The sequence below is a fragment of the Natator depressus genome, chromosome 11 (genome assembly GCF_965152275.1).
Source record: "Natator depressus isolate rNatDep1 chromosome 11, rNatDep2.hap1, whole genome shotgun sequence".
Taxonomy (NCBI): Eukaryota; Metazoa; Chordata; order Testudines; family Cheloniidae; genus Natator; species Natator depressus.
The window spans coordinates 18,092,568-18,112,491 of NC_134244.1; the positions used below are offsets into that span (position 1 = coordinate 18,092,568).

Consider the following 19,924-nt stretch of genomic DNA (forward strand, 5'->3'; position numbering starts at 1 on the left):
CATTGTTTTGTTTTGTCTTAAGTGTCCAGTCCTCATGGTTGAGGAGAAAAACTTGGAAATATGGAACCTAAAGGTCTCAACAAGAGGACAAATAAATACCCCCAATTTAATTTTTTTTTAAGTCTCATGGTTTTTTGGAGTCTGACTCATGATTTCTGAAGGTGTGGTGGGTTGGCTGAACTGTGGACTTTCTGCCAGTAGGGCTTGCAGCTGGGTTCTGATGACAGAATCAAGTCCAAATCACTGTTAGCACTGTCTTACCTGGCTGCTAGCCAGGTGCTCACCACACAAGGCTATTGGCTGTCGTCCATAATAGTGTGCTCATTATCTCCCTCCTGACCCACTGTGTAATCCAGTTTAACTCAGGCTTCTGTGTGACACACACATGGCACTGACCCAGTAAATGCAGTTCATGTACTTGCTACCTATTTTGAATTGGCCTGGTGTATCCAGCATCTTGTTGCGGTGAGGCAAAGGGTTAATGACTTTCAATATAGACTTAAAACAATAAGTAGCATCCTTCTGATGTGGGAGACTTTTAATGCTGTAATGCCTGTGCCTTTAAGAAACAAGATCACAAAGCAATGATACTGATTTGGATAGCAGTCTCATTACCCCTGAAAAAGAAGCATTTTCTATTTACTTGCTAAACAGATTTAGAAAAGTGATAGGCCTTCAACAGAGGAATTACTTAAAACCTACCTCTTGGGGGCTCTGTGGACTTAATGTCATTGGTTGGTCTCTCAAGTCAGTTATGCCTGTGTTTGTCCATCACTAACCTGGTGGTGTCCTTGTGCGCCCCACAGTCCATGGGTTGCCAGCTCCCAGTGAGGGTGCAGTGTTGATCACAGCAAGTGGCAGCATCTTGTGATTGAAGTTCAAGAAATAGCAAGTTTGTTTCCCAATCAATGCACTGTCCTAGGAGACTTGAAAACTGAAAGTGAAAACATTCCTTGGGAGAGGTGCTGGCCTGATAGCCTGGAGAGCGAGCGTCTATGGCAGGCCAAGCTTCCACACTTTGCCCATTGTCTCTCAACACGTACCAGGAGGTCTATCCTCGTTCATTCCTTGGCCCCTCTGCTGCTACTGCCAACAAGAATAATGCCAAATGTAATAGTGCTTTTTATTCCAGGAGCATTAGGGATTGGACTGGATGATATTAGCTGTAGACCCAGGCTGAAATGCGCATCTGGATCCAGTCTGTTGAGGTTTATATATGGGCTTTTGCTTCAAACCTATTTTGAGAACAGAATGTTTTGTAGGGAACATTCTAGACTTATGACTTACAGATAAGCGTGATGCTTCCTTTCATGCCATTGTTGAATAGAGGACAATGGGGGGCGGAGATGTGTGCGGGCAAATGAGCACAGGATGTTAGTGCACTTTGCCTAGCTGAAGAGCTGGGTTCAACAATCTGACTTTAGGTAAAAATGGAAGTGAATGGAATTTGTGATTCAGTTTCTCTGTCACTAAAATAGAGGATGGGTGGGCGGTAGTGCTTACCTACCTCACAGGCCTGTCTAAGGGTATGTTGACAATTAAACACCTGCAGCTGGTCTGGGTCAGATGACTGGTGTTCGGGTTGCAGGGCCATAAAACTTCAGTGTAGACATTTTGTGCTTGGGCACGAGCCCGGCTCTGGGACATTGCAAGTGGGAACAGAAAGGCCTACTGATGTAACTCAAGGACTTAAACAAGAAAAGTGTAAAGCACCGGAAATCAATGAACCAAAATTGGTGCGTGAGAAATTAGGCCCAATTCATGAACAAAAATGAGATTTATTCCATGCTGCCCTCCCTTTTGGGGTCCTTAAAGAGACTTTGGAGAGAAAAATTGGCTACTAGAGCAAGCTTGAGCTTTACCATTATAGCTGCCACCCCCACCATCTCCTGGGACCCCGAACATACATCCTAATCCTGAGAGGTGTCCTGACCAGACCAAAGAGAGAGGGACCCAGATGACACCATCACCTTTATTGGCTGAAATCTGAACACAAGGTGGGATGCTGAAACTTTTTCTCCCCCCGCCCCATCCAATCACACTTTCTCCTTGCCTAGCTTATTCCTATCCCTCTCCTTTCGCCTTCTGTGTAATGAGAGTCTGGCTTAGCCATATTTTGCAACAGCGCTGTAAGCCTAGAAGCAGCTAAATGCAATGCCCTGAACAGCCCAATGCTGGCGCAAGTTTACCAGGTCTCAGAGTAGCTGGTAAGACCATGTACCATGCCTGTGTTTTTCCAGCAGAGAGGCTGCAAGTGAACGTCAACACCAGAGACAGAAGCTGCGTTTTCTATCTTTGTGATTCTTTTCTTGCCCCCTCTTTTCCCCGGCTTGTTTTGTCTTTTAGGAAACAGGATTGAACTTTAACAGCAGCAGCAATGACAGCTCCAGCCCATCTCTACTAACTTCTTCTTCTTCTTTCCCCAAAAGGACAGTTGTTACCATCTTGTATGCCATCCAAGAGACTGTCCAACAGGGTTCTCTACCCCCTTCCCTTCCCAAAAAAACCCCCCTGTCTCTGGCTAACGGGAACAAGGGATGTTGAAAGGAAAGCCTTGTTTCGTACTTTACATTTTAAATTATTTAATTGTTTTTCTTCTTGTCTCTGTCTCTAATAAAAGGTTCAAATGATTTTTAAAGGTGTGTTTTCCATGGTAATGAGCAGGCCAGGGTCTCTGTATATCCTACCATGAACGTTGTTTAAAACTGTCTGACTGTGTTATGTTAACACCTTTGATTCTTTGGGCCCTTTATTCCATCTAAATTAATACAATCGTAGGTATCGCATAACTGCTGCCTAGGATGGCATAATTTGCAGTCTCTGTTCAGGAGAATCGTATCATACCCAGAATATCAGCTATTAAGGTGTATTTGCAATAAGGGCCAGTCTGCACTTATGACTGGCTATAGCCAATGCTCTGAGATCCTTTTTCACATGAACACTGACCTTTCTCTCTCTGACGCACTTGTGTGCACACACACTTTCCCTAGGATCACCTTGAACTAGGGCCATTTTATATTAGCAACTTACTCCAGCAGCTATGATCAACAAATCATATTTTAAAAAAGAAATCTGGCCAATATAATTCAATTTAAGCATTAAGGGTGAGATTTTTCAAAAGCACTTAAATGACTGAGGAGCATAAGTCCCATGGAAGTCAATGTCACTTGTGCTCCCGAATTACTTAGGCTCTTTCGAAAATCCTGCCTTCTATTAACTTCTCTGGGAACAGGCTCAGGCTCTATGTTGTTTGTTGCCTGGACTCCAACCGAGTGTTTGATACGTAATTTTTCTAAGATCCAGATAACAGATGTGTAATGAACAAAACAAAACAAACACTGATGATTTTGCTAGCTGTTTTACTAGCATGGGATTCTTTTGTACATTAAATAAGCAATTATCTCTCTCACTACTGCAACATATCATAAAAATTACCCTTTAAGATGAAGTTCAATCTCTCTCAGAAGAATACACACAAACTGTGATAAGTTTAGCTTCACTTCTGAATACTAGAATGTCTCTCCATTGCTACTGTCTTGGCTTTTTCCTCTTAAGGATCAAAATGTCATCACAAGTGTTTCAGGGGTTTTTTTGTATTTACATGCCAATGAATGTCTGGCTCCTGGATGATCGCAGATCTTTAAAGCACCTATGACAATTCAAAATCTGCTGGAATTAGTTTAATTTAAACCATGCTAAATAGGAATTAATTCTACTTTCTTGAGGAGTCAGTCACAGCTCATGTTTGTGAACTACATAGCCAAGGACGTAATCCTGTTCGTATCTCCATATATCTTTTTATCAGAAGCATTTCAGTTCAGTTCTAATTCAGAGACCTCTCAATTGTTCACCTTTTAACTTCTCTGCTTTCACAACAGCATGTCTCCAGTGCTATGCTCCTGTTTACTCCAAGCACTAGGCAACACTGACAAGCAAAACAACTTTCAAGGTAGTCCTTGACTGAAAGGGTTGATTTTCTTCAGTGCATCCAAATGTTAGTGACTTCCATACCAGAGGCAGTCACGTTAGAAGCTAGGAAGTGTCTTGGCTAATCCTTCTCTTGCTCTAGCACCTTCCCCCATTGCTGGAGTCAGGAAATGACTAAATGGACCTCAAGTCTGATCCACTAGGGCCATTCCTATGAAAAGTAGTGAGGCTGAAGAGTGCAGGAGCACTGATGCCACTGAAGAGGCAGAAAAGGACCCTGCTAGCCATGACGAGTTCTCCAGCTGCATTCAGGCTGTGGTTCCACTGAAGAATATTCATGGGTAGGACACTTAAATAACCTGCTCTTCTCAATCAGTGAAAAAGCATCTGCTCCATCAATATCTACAAGGCGCTCCAAGTTACCAAAGAAAAAGGATGATGGAACAATAAGAGGGACTAAGCGAAAGCTTGATGAATGACTTCATTTAGTTTGTGCTTTGGAAAATACTTTCTGGCACTACCCAAAATTAATGTATTATTAAAGGCTCTGCCTTATGCCAAGTGAGTCTTTCATTCTTGGCATATGTAGAGATCATAAAGGGCAAACAGTGTTTTGCTGAGGTTTTGCTAAGCTTTTGTTAAAGTAATAAGTAAAAGTAACTATTATAATTATTGCCAAAGTGTTAAAACTAACTGGGTACAGATATCTAAAAATGTTGGACAACAGAGGCAAACTGCATGGGAAAAGAAAACTAGGGTTAATAAAGGAATTTGGAGATTTTCCTGACTATGGTAACAGACTATGGTGTGGGGGGGTTGTGTATATATACATGTTTAGCAGCAAGTTAATATTTTTGGCACAGAATACGCTGAATCTGCATTCCTGCATTAGATAAATTAAGTAACAAATGCATCCTAACACTGGGCAACAGTACAAATTTGTATTGCTGTTTAAAAAAAAAAAATCCAACCTATGGCAAATGCACTGCAATATGCTACTGCTTTTGTGGAGGTCTGTCCATACTTTACCTGGTGCTTACTTTGTTAACGGTTGTGGTCTTGTCTCCCTGTGATGCTGAAAAGTACGGTATGTACTGCTGAATGGCATGTAATGATCTTTAGTATTATCCAGTGGCATTATGGATATTACAACTACTACTTAGCACTGAAAAAAACTTTGTTTACAAAGCACTGTACAAACTTGAACTAACCCAAATTAAATACAAAAGACCCAAATGCAAGAAAATGAAAATCCAGTTCACAGTGAAAGATGCATTTTCGGCCCCATGTTTCCTCCATACAGAACAATTGGGGGAAACAGAAGACTGTAAAGCCACTCCTGTAGTAGCAGAGCAATATTAATTGGGTATAGAAGTCTTCACTTCCTAGTCCTAAAGAACTAGTGGGGTTTTGTGCTGTTTAGCAGCACATGTCCCATCACAGAGGGAAGGGGTGAACTGATTGTTTTCAGTAGTATGTGTGTACAGATCCGTCTAAATCCTAAGATCTTAACTATGAAAGGGGCAAGAGTGGACATGCCAGGGGCTCTTGCTACTCCCAGTGACTTCTTACAGATTTCCTAGGAAAGCATGGCCAGAGGCTACATTACTTGTCTGTATCTGTTCCCTAAAGAAGGGGACATTTTGGTGGGGGAAAGTAGTGCATCTGCTAAAGATTGCTGGGAGTGGGCAAAGTAACAGGGGGCTGAGAGATGCTGTGAAGGCCTCTGTGGAGATGGCCCTGTGCCCCCTTGCCAGAGATTCCCAAACTCTACATTTGTGGGCCTTCCCCCTCAATGTTTTCTGGGGATGAGGGGGCCAGGCACCACCATCCCTAAAGGAGGAATGCAGAAGAAACCGAGTGGAACTTCAGAAAAGTTTGACAGTGTTTAGGCTGATGGTGCATTGAGACCCACCCTGTCATGCTGACCACCAATTCTGTCTCATTGTTTCCTTGTATTCCTCCATCTGTTGGCTCTTAGATTATAAGCGCTTTGGGGTAGGGACTGTCTTTTTGTTGTGTGTTTGTACATCTCCTAGTACCACAGTATCCTGGTCCATGACTGAGGCTCCTCAGCATTACATTAATACAGATCATAACCTTGTTGAGTATTTTGGCCTTTATCTGGGTTTAGAATTATCACATAGTGGAACCATCAAGCTGCTGTTTTTACTCGGTTGCAGTTTGCCTGAGTAATGATATCAGAATTTGGTCAACAGTTTGTAAGTGCTTTATGACTGGGAATCAAAGGTGCTATATAAACATAAAGTATCAAAAAGCAATCTATTATCAATTCCTCGACAATTTGATTGTAGGTCTGCTGTTGTATGGTCTCAACCAAATGAATGTGGATCTCCCTGCTTCTTGATGTATTATTCTGACCTCCATGATAGCATAGCTCCTTTTGTCACCCACGAGGGAACAAATGAAATGCCTCAACACTGATTCATTTCTGCACACTGTGAAGCCAACCTGAAATATACAAAGTATGGAGGAAATTGCAATGACCAGAGAATCTAGTTTAATGGGTGCTGTACAGGAAGACTTTATTCTACAATACATTCTGGAAACAGCTGTCAAATGTTACGTACAGGTACTGTATAAAATAGAATAAGTTTTATTGTATACATCATGGTTCTTGGATATTATAAGTAGGATATTAAGAAATACATAGGAATGTGTGATGGAGGGTGAACAGTTTTTTTTTGTTTTTTTACAGAATAACCTAAATCTAATGAATAGCTTTGTATTTCACTGCAGTTCAAAGCCGTCACTGCTGTACCTTCATCAGGCAACAGAGCAACCATGTAGTCACAAATACTGGCACATCTGTGTATGGTACAATAAAAGAGTGAGAATCATATTTCTCATACTGATCCTTCTTGTGCTTCATTTTGGCTTTTATCTGTACAGTAATACTCTCTGTGCTTATTTGGTCCATGCAAAGCAGTGTACTGTGTGCGTTACTTGTTAAATAAAAATGAAATTCAAATTAGAAGAACACTTGTATTTAAGATAATTTAGGACTAATAAAATAGTATGAAATTAAACTCTGATCGTAGCAATGAGTGGGTCTTGTGCTGTTTTTTCTGTGGAGTCCATCCTCCTAACTTGAGTCAAAAATATTATTTACTTCAGTGCCTTTTAAGCGATGGTTGTTAGCATCCATAATCTACGTACAGTACCTTTGTTGAGTTGTGAGCTGAAGAGGTTGGCAATGGCTGTAATTCAAAGTTACAGCACAAATTTGGAAAGTTTGAGCCAACAAAAAAGTAAAAACAAAAAAAAGGCTCTGAAACTGGCACCTCTTATCTACAGACATCTATTATATCAATAAATTTCACTCTAGAACACAGAACACTGCAGCTGGTTTGGAATGGCAAATTATGCATGTTTTCTACTGTCACTTACAGGATTCAATAGCTTACTTGAAAGGAAAATGCTGCTGTTTTGCTGCGTTGTAAGCAGTGCACATATTTGCCTGTTATACAGAGAGATTTCCCATTAAAATAAACTTTAAAAGAAAATATACCCGGGAAACAAACTGCATATTCAGTGAAATATCAGTGGCACCACTTGCCAAAACGTACGATGCTGCAGTTTCAGTCTATACAGAGGAGAGGGGAATCTGTCTTCATTCAAACATTTCGTAATGACGCGTTTGCCTTACACGTGGGACCATATCAATAAGCAACCTGCAAATAAAAGCACAAGTGAGTTTAGGTCGAGCTGTAAGAGGAAAGGATACAGGTAGGGGAGTTGTGTTAGGCACTCTCATGAAGGAAGGTTTATCTCTTCACTGCTGATCAGAGTGAAACCAGGCCCAGAACCAGCCCTGCCCAACCTTTAAGAAGCTGTGGGGAGGCACAAGGTGGGGAGGTGGGTTCTCCCTCGGAAGCATTTGAAATACCAGGTGCACTTCTCTGTACTTTAGAAGATGTAAACACAAGGGGCTAGGTTATGGCTTAAAGCCAAAGCCCAGTGTGGGAGTGGTGGGGGTGAGGAGCAGGATAGTGCTGCAGTGAGAGTCCCCTGGAGGAATTCTGGCTGAATCAGGGTTGGCTCTGCCAGCCTGGGAGAGGATGTATCCCCCTGCTGACACCAAGACTGCTTTGGAAAAAAATGTTATGGTGGAGGAGAATGGCAGAGACTGCACCCTTAGTGCAATCTGCTCATTGGCCAGAACTCACAGCAAGGCTTATACCTCAGTGGCATGAATTGCCCCAGAAAGACATGGGAGCTTGTCAGCCCTTCCCCCCAGAAGTGAGAATGACTGCGACCTGGCAAGGCTGTACAGATGGAATCTGCTTGGAGTGCTGACTGGCCATGGCAGATCCTGGCCATCCAAAGCCGTAGTGTGGAAGTCAAGGGATATACTTGAAAGATTCTGGGTTCTGTCTGTCATGTTTGCATTTTTCCTACTGTAATGTCCCCGTCTCGCCTCTGCTGTAGAATATAGATTTCAACGATTTTACAAGAGCACGGTTCCTTCATTTATAGGAGTGGCATTCCTAATTAAAATGTTAACTTTTCAAAGTGGATTATAAACTAAAAATCATAGGTCTGGGTACTAGGTCTCTACAAGGGAGTCCTATAAAATAGCTTCTATCATTTTTATTATTATTATTTTTCCTACGAAGTGGAGGAAAAAAACCTATAGACATTTATCACCCAGAAGACCTGCAGTGAAATTCTGGCCCCAATGAAGTCAATGGCAAAACTCTCATGGATTTCAATGAGGCAAGGATTTCACCTCCAATTTTAGTGTCACCATTCAAGAATCCCTTATCCCATTCACTTCAAATCTAGTAGAAAAATTATTTGGGTCTAGGCAGACCTATCGGTTTCCAAGCCAATATACGGTGTATTTTGTCGTGTTCGAGAGGGAGGCCAACATCCAGTATATAATTTAAACTCAGTTGCAGCATTCGCCATGGAGCAGCTAACCTCTCCCTATACTTCACACAGGAAAAAGAGGGCTTAGAAATGTGCCATAACAATATTTTAGAGGAATTCTGACCCCAGAATTATGCATCTATCCTTCAGAGGTAAATATCCCAAAGCCAAAATATGGTGTTAAAAAAAAAAAGAGAGAAAAGTACACACAAAAATAGATTAGATAAAACAAAGCAATACAAAAAGCCCTAAAATTATAATATGTTTTTGGCTTCTCTGTAACATAAACAAGCTTTTGTTTTTTAAATCCCACTGCCACCACACTGCACACTGTGCTAACAGCTACCGTACTAAATGCCAGAGATTTATTACACCAAAGATATATAAGCTTCTGTCAGCTGACACTTATTATATTTGAAACACCAACAATCCTTTTGTTAAAGGTGGTGTACTGGATAGCAAATACCTCTTAACAGAAGAGATGTGTTGAGTGAAATATAATTGTTATATGAATGGGCTCCATTTTGTTATATAACTATTCTGTTTTCATTGCAGGATTAATGGAATATTGTTTTGTTCTGAAAGAAATAACCATTCTAACTTTTTTTTTTAAAGGAAATATTTTGAGAACAAATAAACCCTAAACATGCCCAAGGGACTAGACGCTCACGGGTGCAGAGATTTTTTTTTTTCACCACAAGGTCACCTTTCAGTGACTAGAAACTTTGTTCTCCCATAGAGTGCTATAGAAACCACACCATGGCCCACCTAGAAATTAGCCTCTCTCCCATCCACTTGAGGAGAGCAGGTTCTCAAACAATTAATAAACAGCATTCTTTTCTTTCAGACACTGTTGCCTTCAATAACTAACAAGCTCTGTGGTAACGTGATATGAGCTGCCATGCTGCAAGGTCCCAGTGCAGGAGCTAGCTGCCAGAAATGTGCAGGTATGCACACGCTTTCCAAATGAAGACACACATTCTAAATGAGGATTGCTCTTGTTCATTAATGGGCAGGGCATTTAACACTGTAGATCATGATGAATCACATGAATGTGGTTGCTAATGCAAATTACAAAAATAAGAAGTTTAACTCACTTGACTCCATAGGCAAGTATTGTAAGTCCCATTAAAATTCCTATACTGCCATCCAGGTACCAGACAGAAGCATTGTGCTTAAAAACTTCTGCACTTAGAAGGATGGAAAATCCCATTACTCCACCTACAAGAGAGTTGAAACCTGGAAGAGAAAAAATAAGCCATACAAATCAAGGGGAAGCACTCAATCTCTTAGCTTCAGCTTAATGGCCTCAATTGTGAAGAGACTCTGTGGGGACAAAAGCCATTATACTGCACCTAATAGCACAGAGGGCAGAGAGTCTCTGCGACTGTAGAGTAGAGGCCATTTAATGCTGTGCTGCACTGAGAAAGTGCACTGCACTCTAGCACATGCTCAGCCACAGCTTACTATGAGGCTCTCATTTTGGGGGGGGAAAAAATCAGAGCTGTAATGTTCAGTATCAGCCCTTTATATCCTAGGACCTGGTGGTGCTTTTCATTTCCAGTATGAATGAGGTAACGTCCATCTCTTGCCATCGTCTCTCTTGTGCAGTCATCAGCCACCACTTTACATTCCCCTTTTAGTTTCCATTCTAAATCCTATTCATTGAGTCTCTTTCCTTGAGCAGCTTTGCCACTTTCAAAATATCTATCAAAGGGTCATTCTATCTGAAAAGTGATCCTTTCTTTTAAAGGCCCCCTTACAGGTCTATATAGTTATTGTTTGTTTCTCATCAGTGTCCAGATTACTACTGGAAAAATGAACACACACAAAATCTTCTTTCTAACTTCACAACTTGCAAGCTCAATGTTTCAGGCTGGCATCTGTCTTCCTTTCACAATACCATGGATAAAGGTTCTGTAGGCCAAATAATACTCTGACAACTGTCTAGGCCTGTTGCTAAACATAGATGCCCTTAAAAAAACACGTACAATCTCAGTGTATTCAATAGGTGTGGGCCCGTGTTAACTGGTAAGACATTAGTAAGTAACTTAATCAATAACATGACTCCACCTCACTCTCCCATAGTGTGTGCTGTACTTCTGTGACTTAAAGGAAGTAGAGTTGTCTGTGAATACACACTTGGAGCAGATCTGATGAGTATGAAAGTTCCATTTTTACATCATAACTTCAGAGAACTGCACTTTAAGATTAGTTTTTCTTTTGATCCATATATCCTGCTTTAATGTATATTGGCGCTTTGTCTTACAGCTGAATACATAGAGAGTGAGTCTGCTCAGCCTATTCCCCATACACATCAAAAGACCTGCATACCTGTCACTCCCAGTCAGCAGCTTTCAGGCTTGATAATGTACTTTTCAATCCAAATTTTTTACTTTTCTTTCTTTTAATGTATCAGGTTAGCCCTTCAAAGACCTTTCCTCTTCTAGGGCATTTACTGTCACTCCTTGACATCCTGCTTTTTAAAAGAAAAAGTCCTTCCTCTTGCTGCATATTTGCAGTCACCTTTTTCCTCCCAGACTCACGCTTCACTGTTTCACCCTTTCACGGTCGGTGGTTTGTTTTCTGCTGAACAGTGGCCTTCCACCACCAGCCCTCAAAGACCAACTCATCATTCTATAATTTCCCACTGTTAACAAGGGTGTAACTGCGCTGGTGGTCAGAGTGTCTGTATAGATCAGATGGTGGCATCTGCCAGCACTTTAGATATCATTTTAGGCCTGCTTGGAGCAAGATTCGAAGATATATTGCTTTAAGTGCTCTAGTATTAGGAACAGTGGGAAACTGTAGGAAAAATAATGTAGTTCAAACACAGCCAAAGGCTCTAACTCTCTGCCTGCTGAAGCTCTTAGCCTAGTCTCTACCTGTTTTATATTGCACTAACTGCTATGACATCTGGGTGCCAACAGACCATAGCATCTAATACTTCCTGTCTATGGTACTCATACGGGTCCCATCTGAGTGCCTCTGAATCTTTATTGTATTTATCCTCACAGCACCCCGGAGGAAGGGAAGAACTATTGTCTCTATTTTATAAATGAGGAACTGAAGCACTGGGGTCCTGATTTTCAAAGGTCTTTCGGCCTGAGAGACTAAGGGCATGTCTGCACTGCAATTAAAAAAAAACATAGAACTGAGTCTGAGCCTGCATCATCTGACTTTGGCTTGGCTGTGGGGCTAAAAATATCAGTGTAAACATTTGGGCTTGGCTGTAGCCTGGGCTCTGAGACCCAACCCATTCATGAGGTCTCAGATCCTGGGCCACAGTCTGAGCCCAAATGTCTACGCTGCTCTTTTATAGCCCCACAGCCTGAACCCTGAGAGCCCTGAGTCAGCCAACCTGGGCCAGCCGTATCTGTGGGGCGGGGCTTTTATTGCCGTATAGACAATACCCTAAGTGACCTGCCCAACATCACACAGGAATTCTCTGGCAGAGCAGTAAAGTCTCAGGCTTGTCCCTAACTGCTGGGGCATCCTTTCTCCCCGTAATTTTTTGTTCATTCTCCTTGTTAATTTCCAAGGGCAAAAGGGAGCTCTGATTAAAATTCCATGGCATGAGATAGCCTTCCATTTGGAAATGCTGCTTCCCTCTCAATAGTAAATAAACCCCAATGCCTTGTATCTATCACTCAAAGGAACCTGAGCAGAGTGGTTGTTAAGTGATGCTCTCTTATTATTAGGAATAATAAATGCTGTACAATGTAAAGGTTTTTTCATCACAGGATCTCTGAGCACTTTCAAACCACTGACTGAAGCCTCACAACACTCCTGTGGCTGAGGTAACTGTTATAATCCCCATTTTACATATGGATAAACTAAAACATAAAGGTACAACTTGCTCAATGGTCACACAACAAGTCTGTGACAGAACCAGGAACAGAACACAGGAGGGGCAAGGCCCAAACACTAGACTATCCTGTTTCTCTTAGTAATGGCCTTGCAATGGAAGACCAATGCTCTCAAAGAGAGGAACTAGGATCTGGGAGTGTTTTAGCTTTTGGACAAAGGGTTTAATTTTTCTTTTGAAGTTATCATTGCAGCCTTTTCCCAAGTAATGCAAGATTGTTCCCTACAAGCCATTTTCTAGTGTTTTGTCCAATCTATCTTTGAGTCCCAAGCAATTCAGCTTTCACTGGTTCCTTCTGGGAGACTGTGCCACAATCTAACACATCTCAGAGCCGGAGAGTTTTCCTTAAACATTCACTCTCTAAATTTCATCCCATCACTCCGCAGTCTACTATCCTATGTTCCATTCTGTCCTTGTTTACAACCTTCAAGTATGGGCAAACTGTTAGGCTAATAGAAGACTGAAGAGAACATCACTACACATATTTAGCTCTTTAAGCTCTCCTACATCAGTCCTTCCTGCCACATAATCATTTTTGTTCTTTGAGCTTTCTCTTATTTCTCAGTGTCTCTCTGGTAATGTGTGGAGAGGGAGGTGAGATGGAATCAGTTCTGAACTCTAATGTTCCTGAGGTTTGAGTTCTCAGTAGAATACCATTTGGGCTAACTGTTGTTTATTTGTGTTCACACAGATTTCAGCAAGACTATGTGCTAGGTTTAAAAAAAAAAATGTCATTTCCTAGTTCTGAATGTTCAGAGGTGGGATTTTCAAAAACACGGAAGTGATTTAGGAGCACATGTCCCACTGACTTTCTCCTTTGTGTCAGGTACTCTGAAGTCACTTAGGCACCTTTGAAAATGCCTCCCATAGTGTTTTTGAGAATATGCTTGATAATGCTGTTTACCAACACTTGGGGTCCGGACAGGAAGAAGCAAGCTGGGAAAAAAATGATTTTTAGAGAATATCAGTGATTGTTCTTCATGGCTGTAGCCCGCATTGGCTTAGTAGGATTTACAGTATGAACCTGGAGCTAAGGAACTTTTAGGCCACAATTCTGCCCTGAGATCTGTAAGCCTCCAAATGGAAGTTGTATGGATATTTGAGGAACTGGCTCCTTGGAATGTAATTGCACTTCAGAATTAGTCTGCTCTCTCAACCACAATGGCAAGGACACTGGAAAAAATTCACCTAAATGAAGAGAAATATAATTTGGACAATTCAACCCATGGCTATACCCAGAAAATATTCTGAAACAAGGCGCAGGTCTACACTACAGCCAGGATCGACGCTCTGAGATTGATCCATCGGCAATCGATTTAGCAGGTCTAGTGAAGACCCGCCAAATCGACAGCAGATTGCTCTCCAGTCGACCCCTGTACTCTACCCCTAACGGGAAAGTAAGGTAAGTCAATGGGAGAGTTTCTCCTGTCAGCCCCCCACGGCAACTCAACCTAAGGTACGTTAACTCCAGCTATGTTATTCATAGGTCGACTCACCGCGGTAGTGTAGATATAGCCAAGGACACTTTTGCACAGACCTATATTGCCATGAACTCTATAGAGTGTACACGGAGTAAGAATTCTAATCAGAAACTCCCCTCTACTCACATCCTGACAGACTCATCTTACTGCAGAACACTGGTGCTCCTCCGTGTTGAATATACAGCAAACTTCCTATCCCACAGAGAGCTGTGAGGGTGAATACTCCAACCAGCTATGTGCCATTCTGTATGGCACACAATTTGCTCTGGGATGATGATGTTGCTGACTACAGTTCTTGTGTCTGGTGGTTCGAGCTTTGTCATCTAACAGAAATACATGGAGAAGGAACTTGCTTCTCAGCATAAGGGAGAAATAACGATCCAGGGGCAGGATTCAAAGAACTGAAGATGTATATAATTGAAACCACATAATAGAGAAAGAGTTAGCCCTTCAAGAAAGTGAAGATAACAAATTAACACAGACAGGGTTTTTTGTTCCCTCCACAGGTTGTAGCCTGAGTTTGAGTCTTATATTACAGACAGTTAAATACCTCTCTGAAGTACATTTAGTATTTAGCGAAGAGACTCTTCTGAGTCTTGAGAAGAACTCTGGAGTGTCCAATGATCAGCTGCCAGATCATGAAGGTTGTATTAAATACTTCCCTTGAAGCACATCACTAGTTCACAGCCTCCTCCTACTAATGCCTCAGGCATTTGAAAAGTCAGGCCTTGAGCAAATTGGCCTGTTAAACCTGTTGAGAAATGGATTTTTTTTTTCATGTAAAGCTCTTCAACACAAAGTTAGCCATAGGAATGAAATCTCTCTGTGCTCAGAACAAAGGTAGGTACTGTGACAGTTTAATCTGACATCCCTCACATGGATTCTTTCAAAAAAAAAAAAAAAGAGGACTTGTGGCACCTTAGAGACTAACAAAGTTATTTGAGCATAAGCTTTCGTGAGCTACAGCTCACTCTTGATAGAAACAGTTGACATGTCCCTCAGATAAATGATCTGCCTAACATTATGAAAGACTGACATGTCCAGCCTGTTCTCGGGGGGGGGCGGAACCCAGTGTTTCTTGCCAGTGACTGCCATTCACTGTCAAACTCTCCCTTCCTGGGTAAGATTGTGTTACTGGCAGCAGAAGCACCAGATCACCACTGACCTCTGAGACAATTCTCAGTCTAGCTTCAGGCCAGGCCATAGCACAGAAACAGTGCCAGTCACACGCCTTACCAGCAGCAAAACAAAAACTGGTGAGGTAGGAGGAGAACCAGAAAGGAACAGACACACACAAGCCAAAGGAGGACAGGATTTTTGAAAATACCTTCTTACTGCCTGGAGTGGGGGGAGGGACTTTGACAGATAGGAGAGGAGGACAGAAGTCCAAAACACGTGTGGCAGGTAGGGGGCTCTTGCCCCTTCCAACTCCCTTTTGGTTCTCTGATTAGCTATTGGCTGGGAAAGGGGGATGGGGCTAGTTGATTGGCTGCTGTCTGCCTCTCCTTGCCTACTTAAGCTGAGCTAGGGCTTTTCAAAAGCCTCTTTGTGTATATTTACACTGCAGTAAAAGACCTGCTGCATGGCTACAGCTGGCCCAAGTCAGCTGACTCAGGCTCATGGGGCTCGGGCTGCAGGGCTAAAATTGCAGTGTAGCTATTTGGGCTTGGGCTGGGGTCCCAGAGTTCAGGCTCCAGCCCAACCCCAAACAGCTAAACTGCAGTTTTTAGCCCAGCCCAACTCAGTTGACCCGGGCTCTGAGACTCTATACCAGGGGGTTTTCATTGCTGTTCGGCCATGCCTGGAGCAAGCATACATGTGGGCAACATTGCAAGAATCATGGGACCAGAGCCAGCACATGGAATCTTTTAGGTCCCAGCTCCAGGATGCCAGGACAAGGAAGACTCGAGGTGGCTTCTACAGCCAGGCGATGCAGCACCCAGAGGAAAGGTAGGCACTGTGGGACCACCCCTTCCTGCTTCTGGGGGCGCACTCTGGTGGAGAGGTCTCTAGCCTGTCATGGGGGTCAGACACTTGGTTCCCCGACCTAGAGGCACAGCCTGCTCAAAGAGTAGGAGCCCTGCAGGGTGGGTGGGTATTGATGCACCTTGCTTCCAGAGCTGCAGAAAATTCAAAACAGAGGAAGCTGCAGGGGACTCAGCAGTGCACCATTGCCCCTCCCTGCTGCTGGGAGACGGGCAAGGATGTGTGGGGTGGCTGCTGCTGCCATAGGAACATCCTGCTGCCAGGACTGTCCATGGTGCTGCTGCTCTTGTCCTCACCCTGCTCATGGGGGAGGGGGTTGGGGCACACGGGAGGCTGCTGATGGTGTGGCAGGGGGCATTTCAAGCACCATTCTAGGAGCCATTCAGCTGGGACCTGGCAAGATGCTAAGTCCCCTCCCACCCTTATCTCATGGGGGAGGGTGTTGAGGTCAGGGGACAGCACTGGGCCCTGCTCTCCACCCCCCACATCCCCCCCCCAAGGGGGGCAGCTCAGGACTGCAGAAATAAGGCATGGGAGGAGGATTGGGGCAGCTACTGCAGGGGGGAGGGGCATGGGAGTGGCCAGAGGCCTTAGAAGGGGTTTCCTCTCCTGTTCCCTTGGGGGTGGGGGCAAGTCCAGCTCTCATGGAGACACTGAATGGCGGCCTCAGAGATGGGCAAAGATTCCTTTCTGCCACTTTGTCAAGCAATCATGGACCTAAGGTCACTGCCCCATGGGGGAGACAGACTGTCAGTCCTGCAGGACTTCAGAGTGGATGGGGACCACTGGCAAGGGAACAGTGGTGAGGAGGGGAGCTGGAGGGGGACACTCTCTAGCCTAGATTGAGGATCAGAGTAGGCCAGAGATTTCAGTGGACAGTACCCAGGACCTTGGCTGGGACCATTCATCTTGCAGCTGGCGGACAACAGATTCCAGGATTTTGCCCTGTTTGCCAACAGAGATCCACAGGTGATGCCCAAGCAACTGTGGACCCTTGGCTGCTGACAGTCACAGGAGTAGTCAGAAACGCAGTTGCCCCAGCGACGGCCTGTGTGGTGTACCTTACCGAGTTCACAGAATCTAAAGCTCAGGAAGGACTCCAGCATCTGTGACCCATCCCTTAGCATCAGGTGGTGAGAGACGCCATGTCCTTGGTGCACTACGGGTTAGCTCCCTCTACTATATCGGGTCAAATAGTAGGACTGTCCTATTGGTGTAAGCTAGGTTTCCCAGGCCCATGTAGAGATTTCCTAGCGTGGAAGCTTTTGGTCCAGAGACCAAGGGCAGAGGAGGGGTGACAGGATCTGCATAGCCACTGATATTCTTTCAGGGTTATTAAATGGTTTGCCCAGGATATGCAGTGCTGTGAGGGAGGCCATTACATTCAAGGCAGCATTTCTTGTGGCCGCCTTTGGTGCTTTCAGGGTAGCAGTGCCGCAGACAACGACAGACAGGTCCAGGTGGGCAGTTTAATTACCGAAGGTACAGTGTCACTTGTGCCGTGTTGCTGCATTTAAGGTTCTCTGAAGTAGATCAGGATGGGAATGAGGCCTCAGTAGTGATATGGAAATGTGCAGATGAATGCCTGTGCTCTGTAAGGGCACTCAAAGCTTTCCCAGCCAGATGGAACCAGGAGCCAGGCCCACGGTTTATGCACGTGATGGTAGCTTCCTGATAAGACACCAGTTTGCTGCAGTAATAAAAAAAAGCTTTGGCCTGCTGCAGTCTCAATCCAGTTAACTTTAGCTCATATTCTTTCAGGACTGGGGCAGTAGCATCAGCGGGCTTTGACTTTTGTTAGGTTCAGGCTATAGGACGCTAGAAATCAAATTGTTACAGAACTTTTGTCCACCCCCGGGGAAAGGTTGCTGGGACTGGCATTAAGTGTAACTAACCCTGTCTGTTTCTGAACCGAGGAGATATCCAAAGCATAGTCGATGTTTGATTTGCAGACACTCTATAGGGCAATGGGCCTGCAAGAAGGTAGCCAGGTCAGCAGATGGATCACTGCTGGGCTTCCAGGCTGAAGCGGTACATATGCAGTGGGTTCAACAGGACAGGCATGCTGTGGGAGCAAGCTGCTTTTGGTATGGCAGATGGGACATGAGCTGGTCTTGGCACTCATTGATGCTGCTCGTTGATGATGGGTTGATTAAGCATTTGGGGCTGAATGTTGGCCGGGCAGCAGAGCAGGTGCATCATAATTGCACTGCAAGACTGAAGCCATTGGCCTTTGATGGTATGGCCAACAGGGCATGACCTGGTCCCATCACTCGTTGATGCAGGTAGCTGATGTTGGATTAAGCAATTGTGGCTGGACATTGGCCAGGTCAGCAAGTGGATTGAAACTAAGCTGCAAGGCTGAAGTCGTTTGCCTTCAGTGGTGTGACAGATCATGAAGCATGAGCTGGTTTCAGCACTCAATAGCCAAGCTACAGCCACTTGATGTCCTGATTATTCACCTGGGCAGAAATAGTCGGGGGGACTGCACAGGATTAAATTTGGGGACTAGGATACAGAGGCTTGTGGAGCTCTTCCTACAAGGCACTTAATTTGTCTGGTCAGGGATGCTTGCAAAATGAGTTTGGTGCGGGGTTATTGAGCCAGCTCATGTCAACAGAGCAAGAAAAAATGTGAACTATGAGGTAGCTGCGATCATTTTGAGAGTTGGAGGTGGTGGGGTGCTGGTGGGGATAGCACCTAGTGATATCAGATACAATAGACCTGAGCTCTCTAGGAAGGGGATGGAGTTCATCTGTCAGATGCTGGGGCTGACATTTGGCTCCATGACCTCAGGGATTGGGTCAGGCAGGAGATGCATACCAGGAAGGAATATACGTTCTGAGACACAGACGGAAGAGGTTATTAGGGATCTTTGATAGTGATTTTTGTTGACAAAAGGAAGAATCCAAATTTGATAACATCAGTAGACTTTTATCCTCTACACAGGCAGCTACTGCAAAAAAAGAAATGCTAGCATAATGGTCATGTTAAGGTTGGCATATCAAACACTCAAGTCAGCAAACTACTCCAAATGCTAAGGTAGCTCTAGCACTGTATATTCCTATTAATTAATATGATTAAGTATACAAGGTGTGTAAGGTGGATGAGTTAATATTGAGGATGAATCCCAACATTTGCCTTTTGAGTGCTTGATCTCACCATGCTGAATTAATACCAGTTCTGCATTTAATAAAACACAATATGCGCAAACATTTTTGTACATGTTCAACTTCAAGGGCTCGGTCTTGCCCTCAGAAATAGGAACATGACTCTCACTGTAGTTCTTGAGAACTGTGTGTGAGAATTTGATTCAAAAAGTTTGCTTGGAGAGGTTCCTGGAATATCCTACTAGATAGTGTGTTGTGATGGCAGAATGCCCCCGCTGGTGCTACATTTTGCATTATAATGTAGAAGAAAACAATGCGTTCTTGACTGGTGATGCAGCATGATACATATTAAGTCTGAGACTACTGCTTTAGAAAAGTACCATCTATGTACCGTCCCACATGAAATATAGACCTCTGAGTTATTTTCCTGAGCTGGCCACAAGATGTCACTCTTATTCCACAAAAATCCTGTACAACTGCATTCGTTTGGTGGTTGCATATAATATTTACCTGTTGAAGAATGAAATTTGATCTTAAAATGTCTCATTGTTTTCATTCTGTATTTTGCTATGTAATTTATCTCTTAAAAGAAATAAATGAACTGTTTTAAATGTCTGCTGGTGTTTTGTTTGTTCTGTTCTAGTCTTTGGATTTAG

The 19,924-nt window shown here is 43.5% G+C and overlaps 1 protein-coding gene across 1 annotated transcript in view; it reads right to left on the reverse strand.

Moving 5' to 3' along the window:
* Positions 1–6,438: 6,438 nt before the first annotated feature.
* TMEM163 (transmembrane protein 163) overlaps positions 6,439–19,924 on the reverse strand; it is a 158,635-nt gene continuing 145,149 nt past the window's right edge. The window contains exons 7-8 of the mRNA XM_074967258.1: positions 9,921–10,062; positions 6,439–7,622 (exon numbers count right to left, since the gene is read on the reverse strand). Of these exons, the coding sequence (XP_074823359.1) occupies positions 7,562–7,622; positions 9,921–10,062 (203 nt within the window). The 3' untranslated portion in view covers positions 6,439–7,561. The remainder of the gene's footprint in view (positions 7,623–9,920; positions 10,063–19,924) is intronic.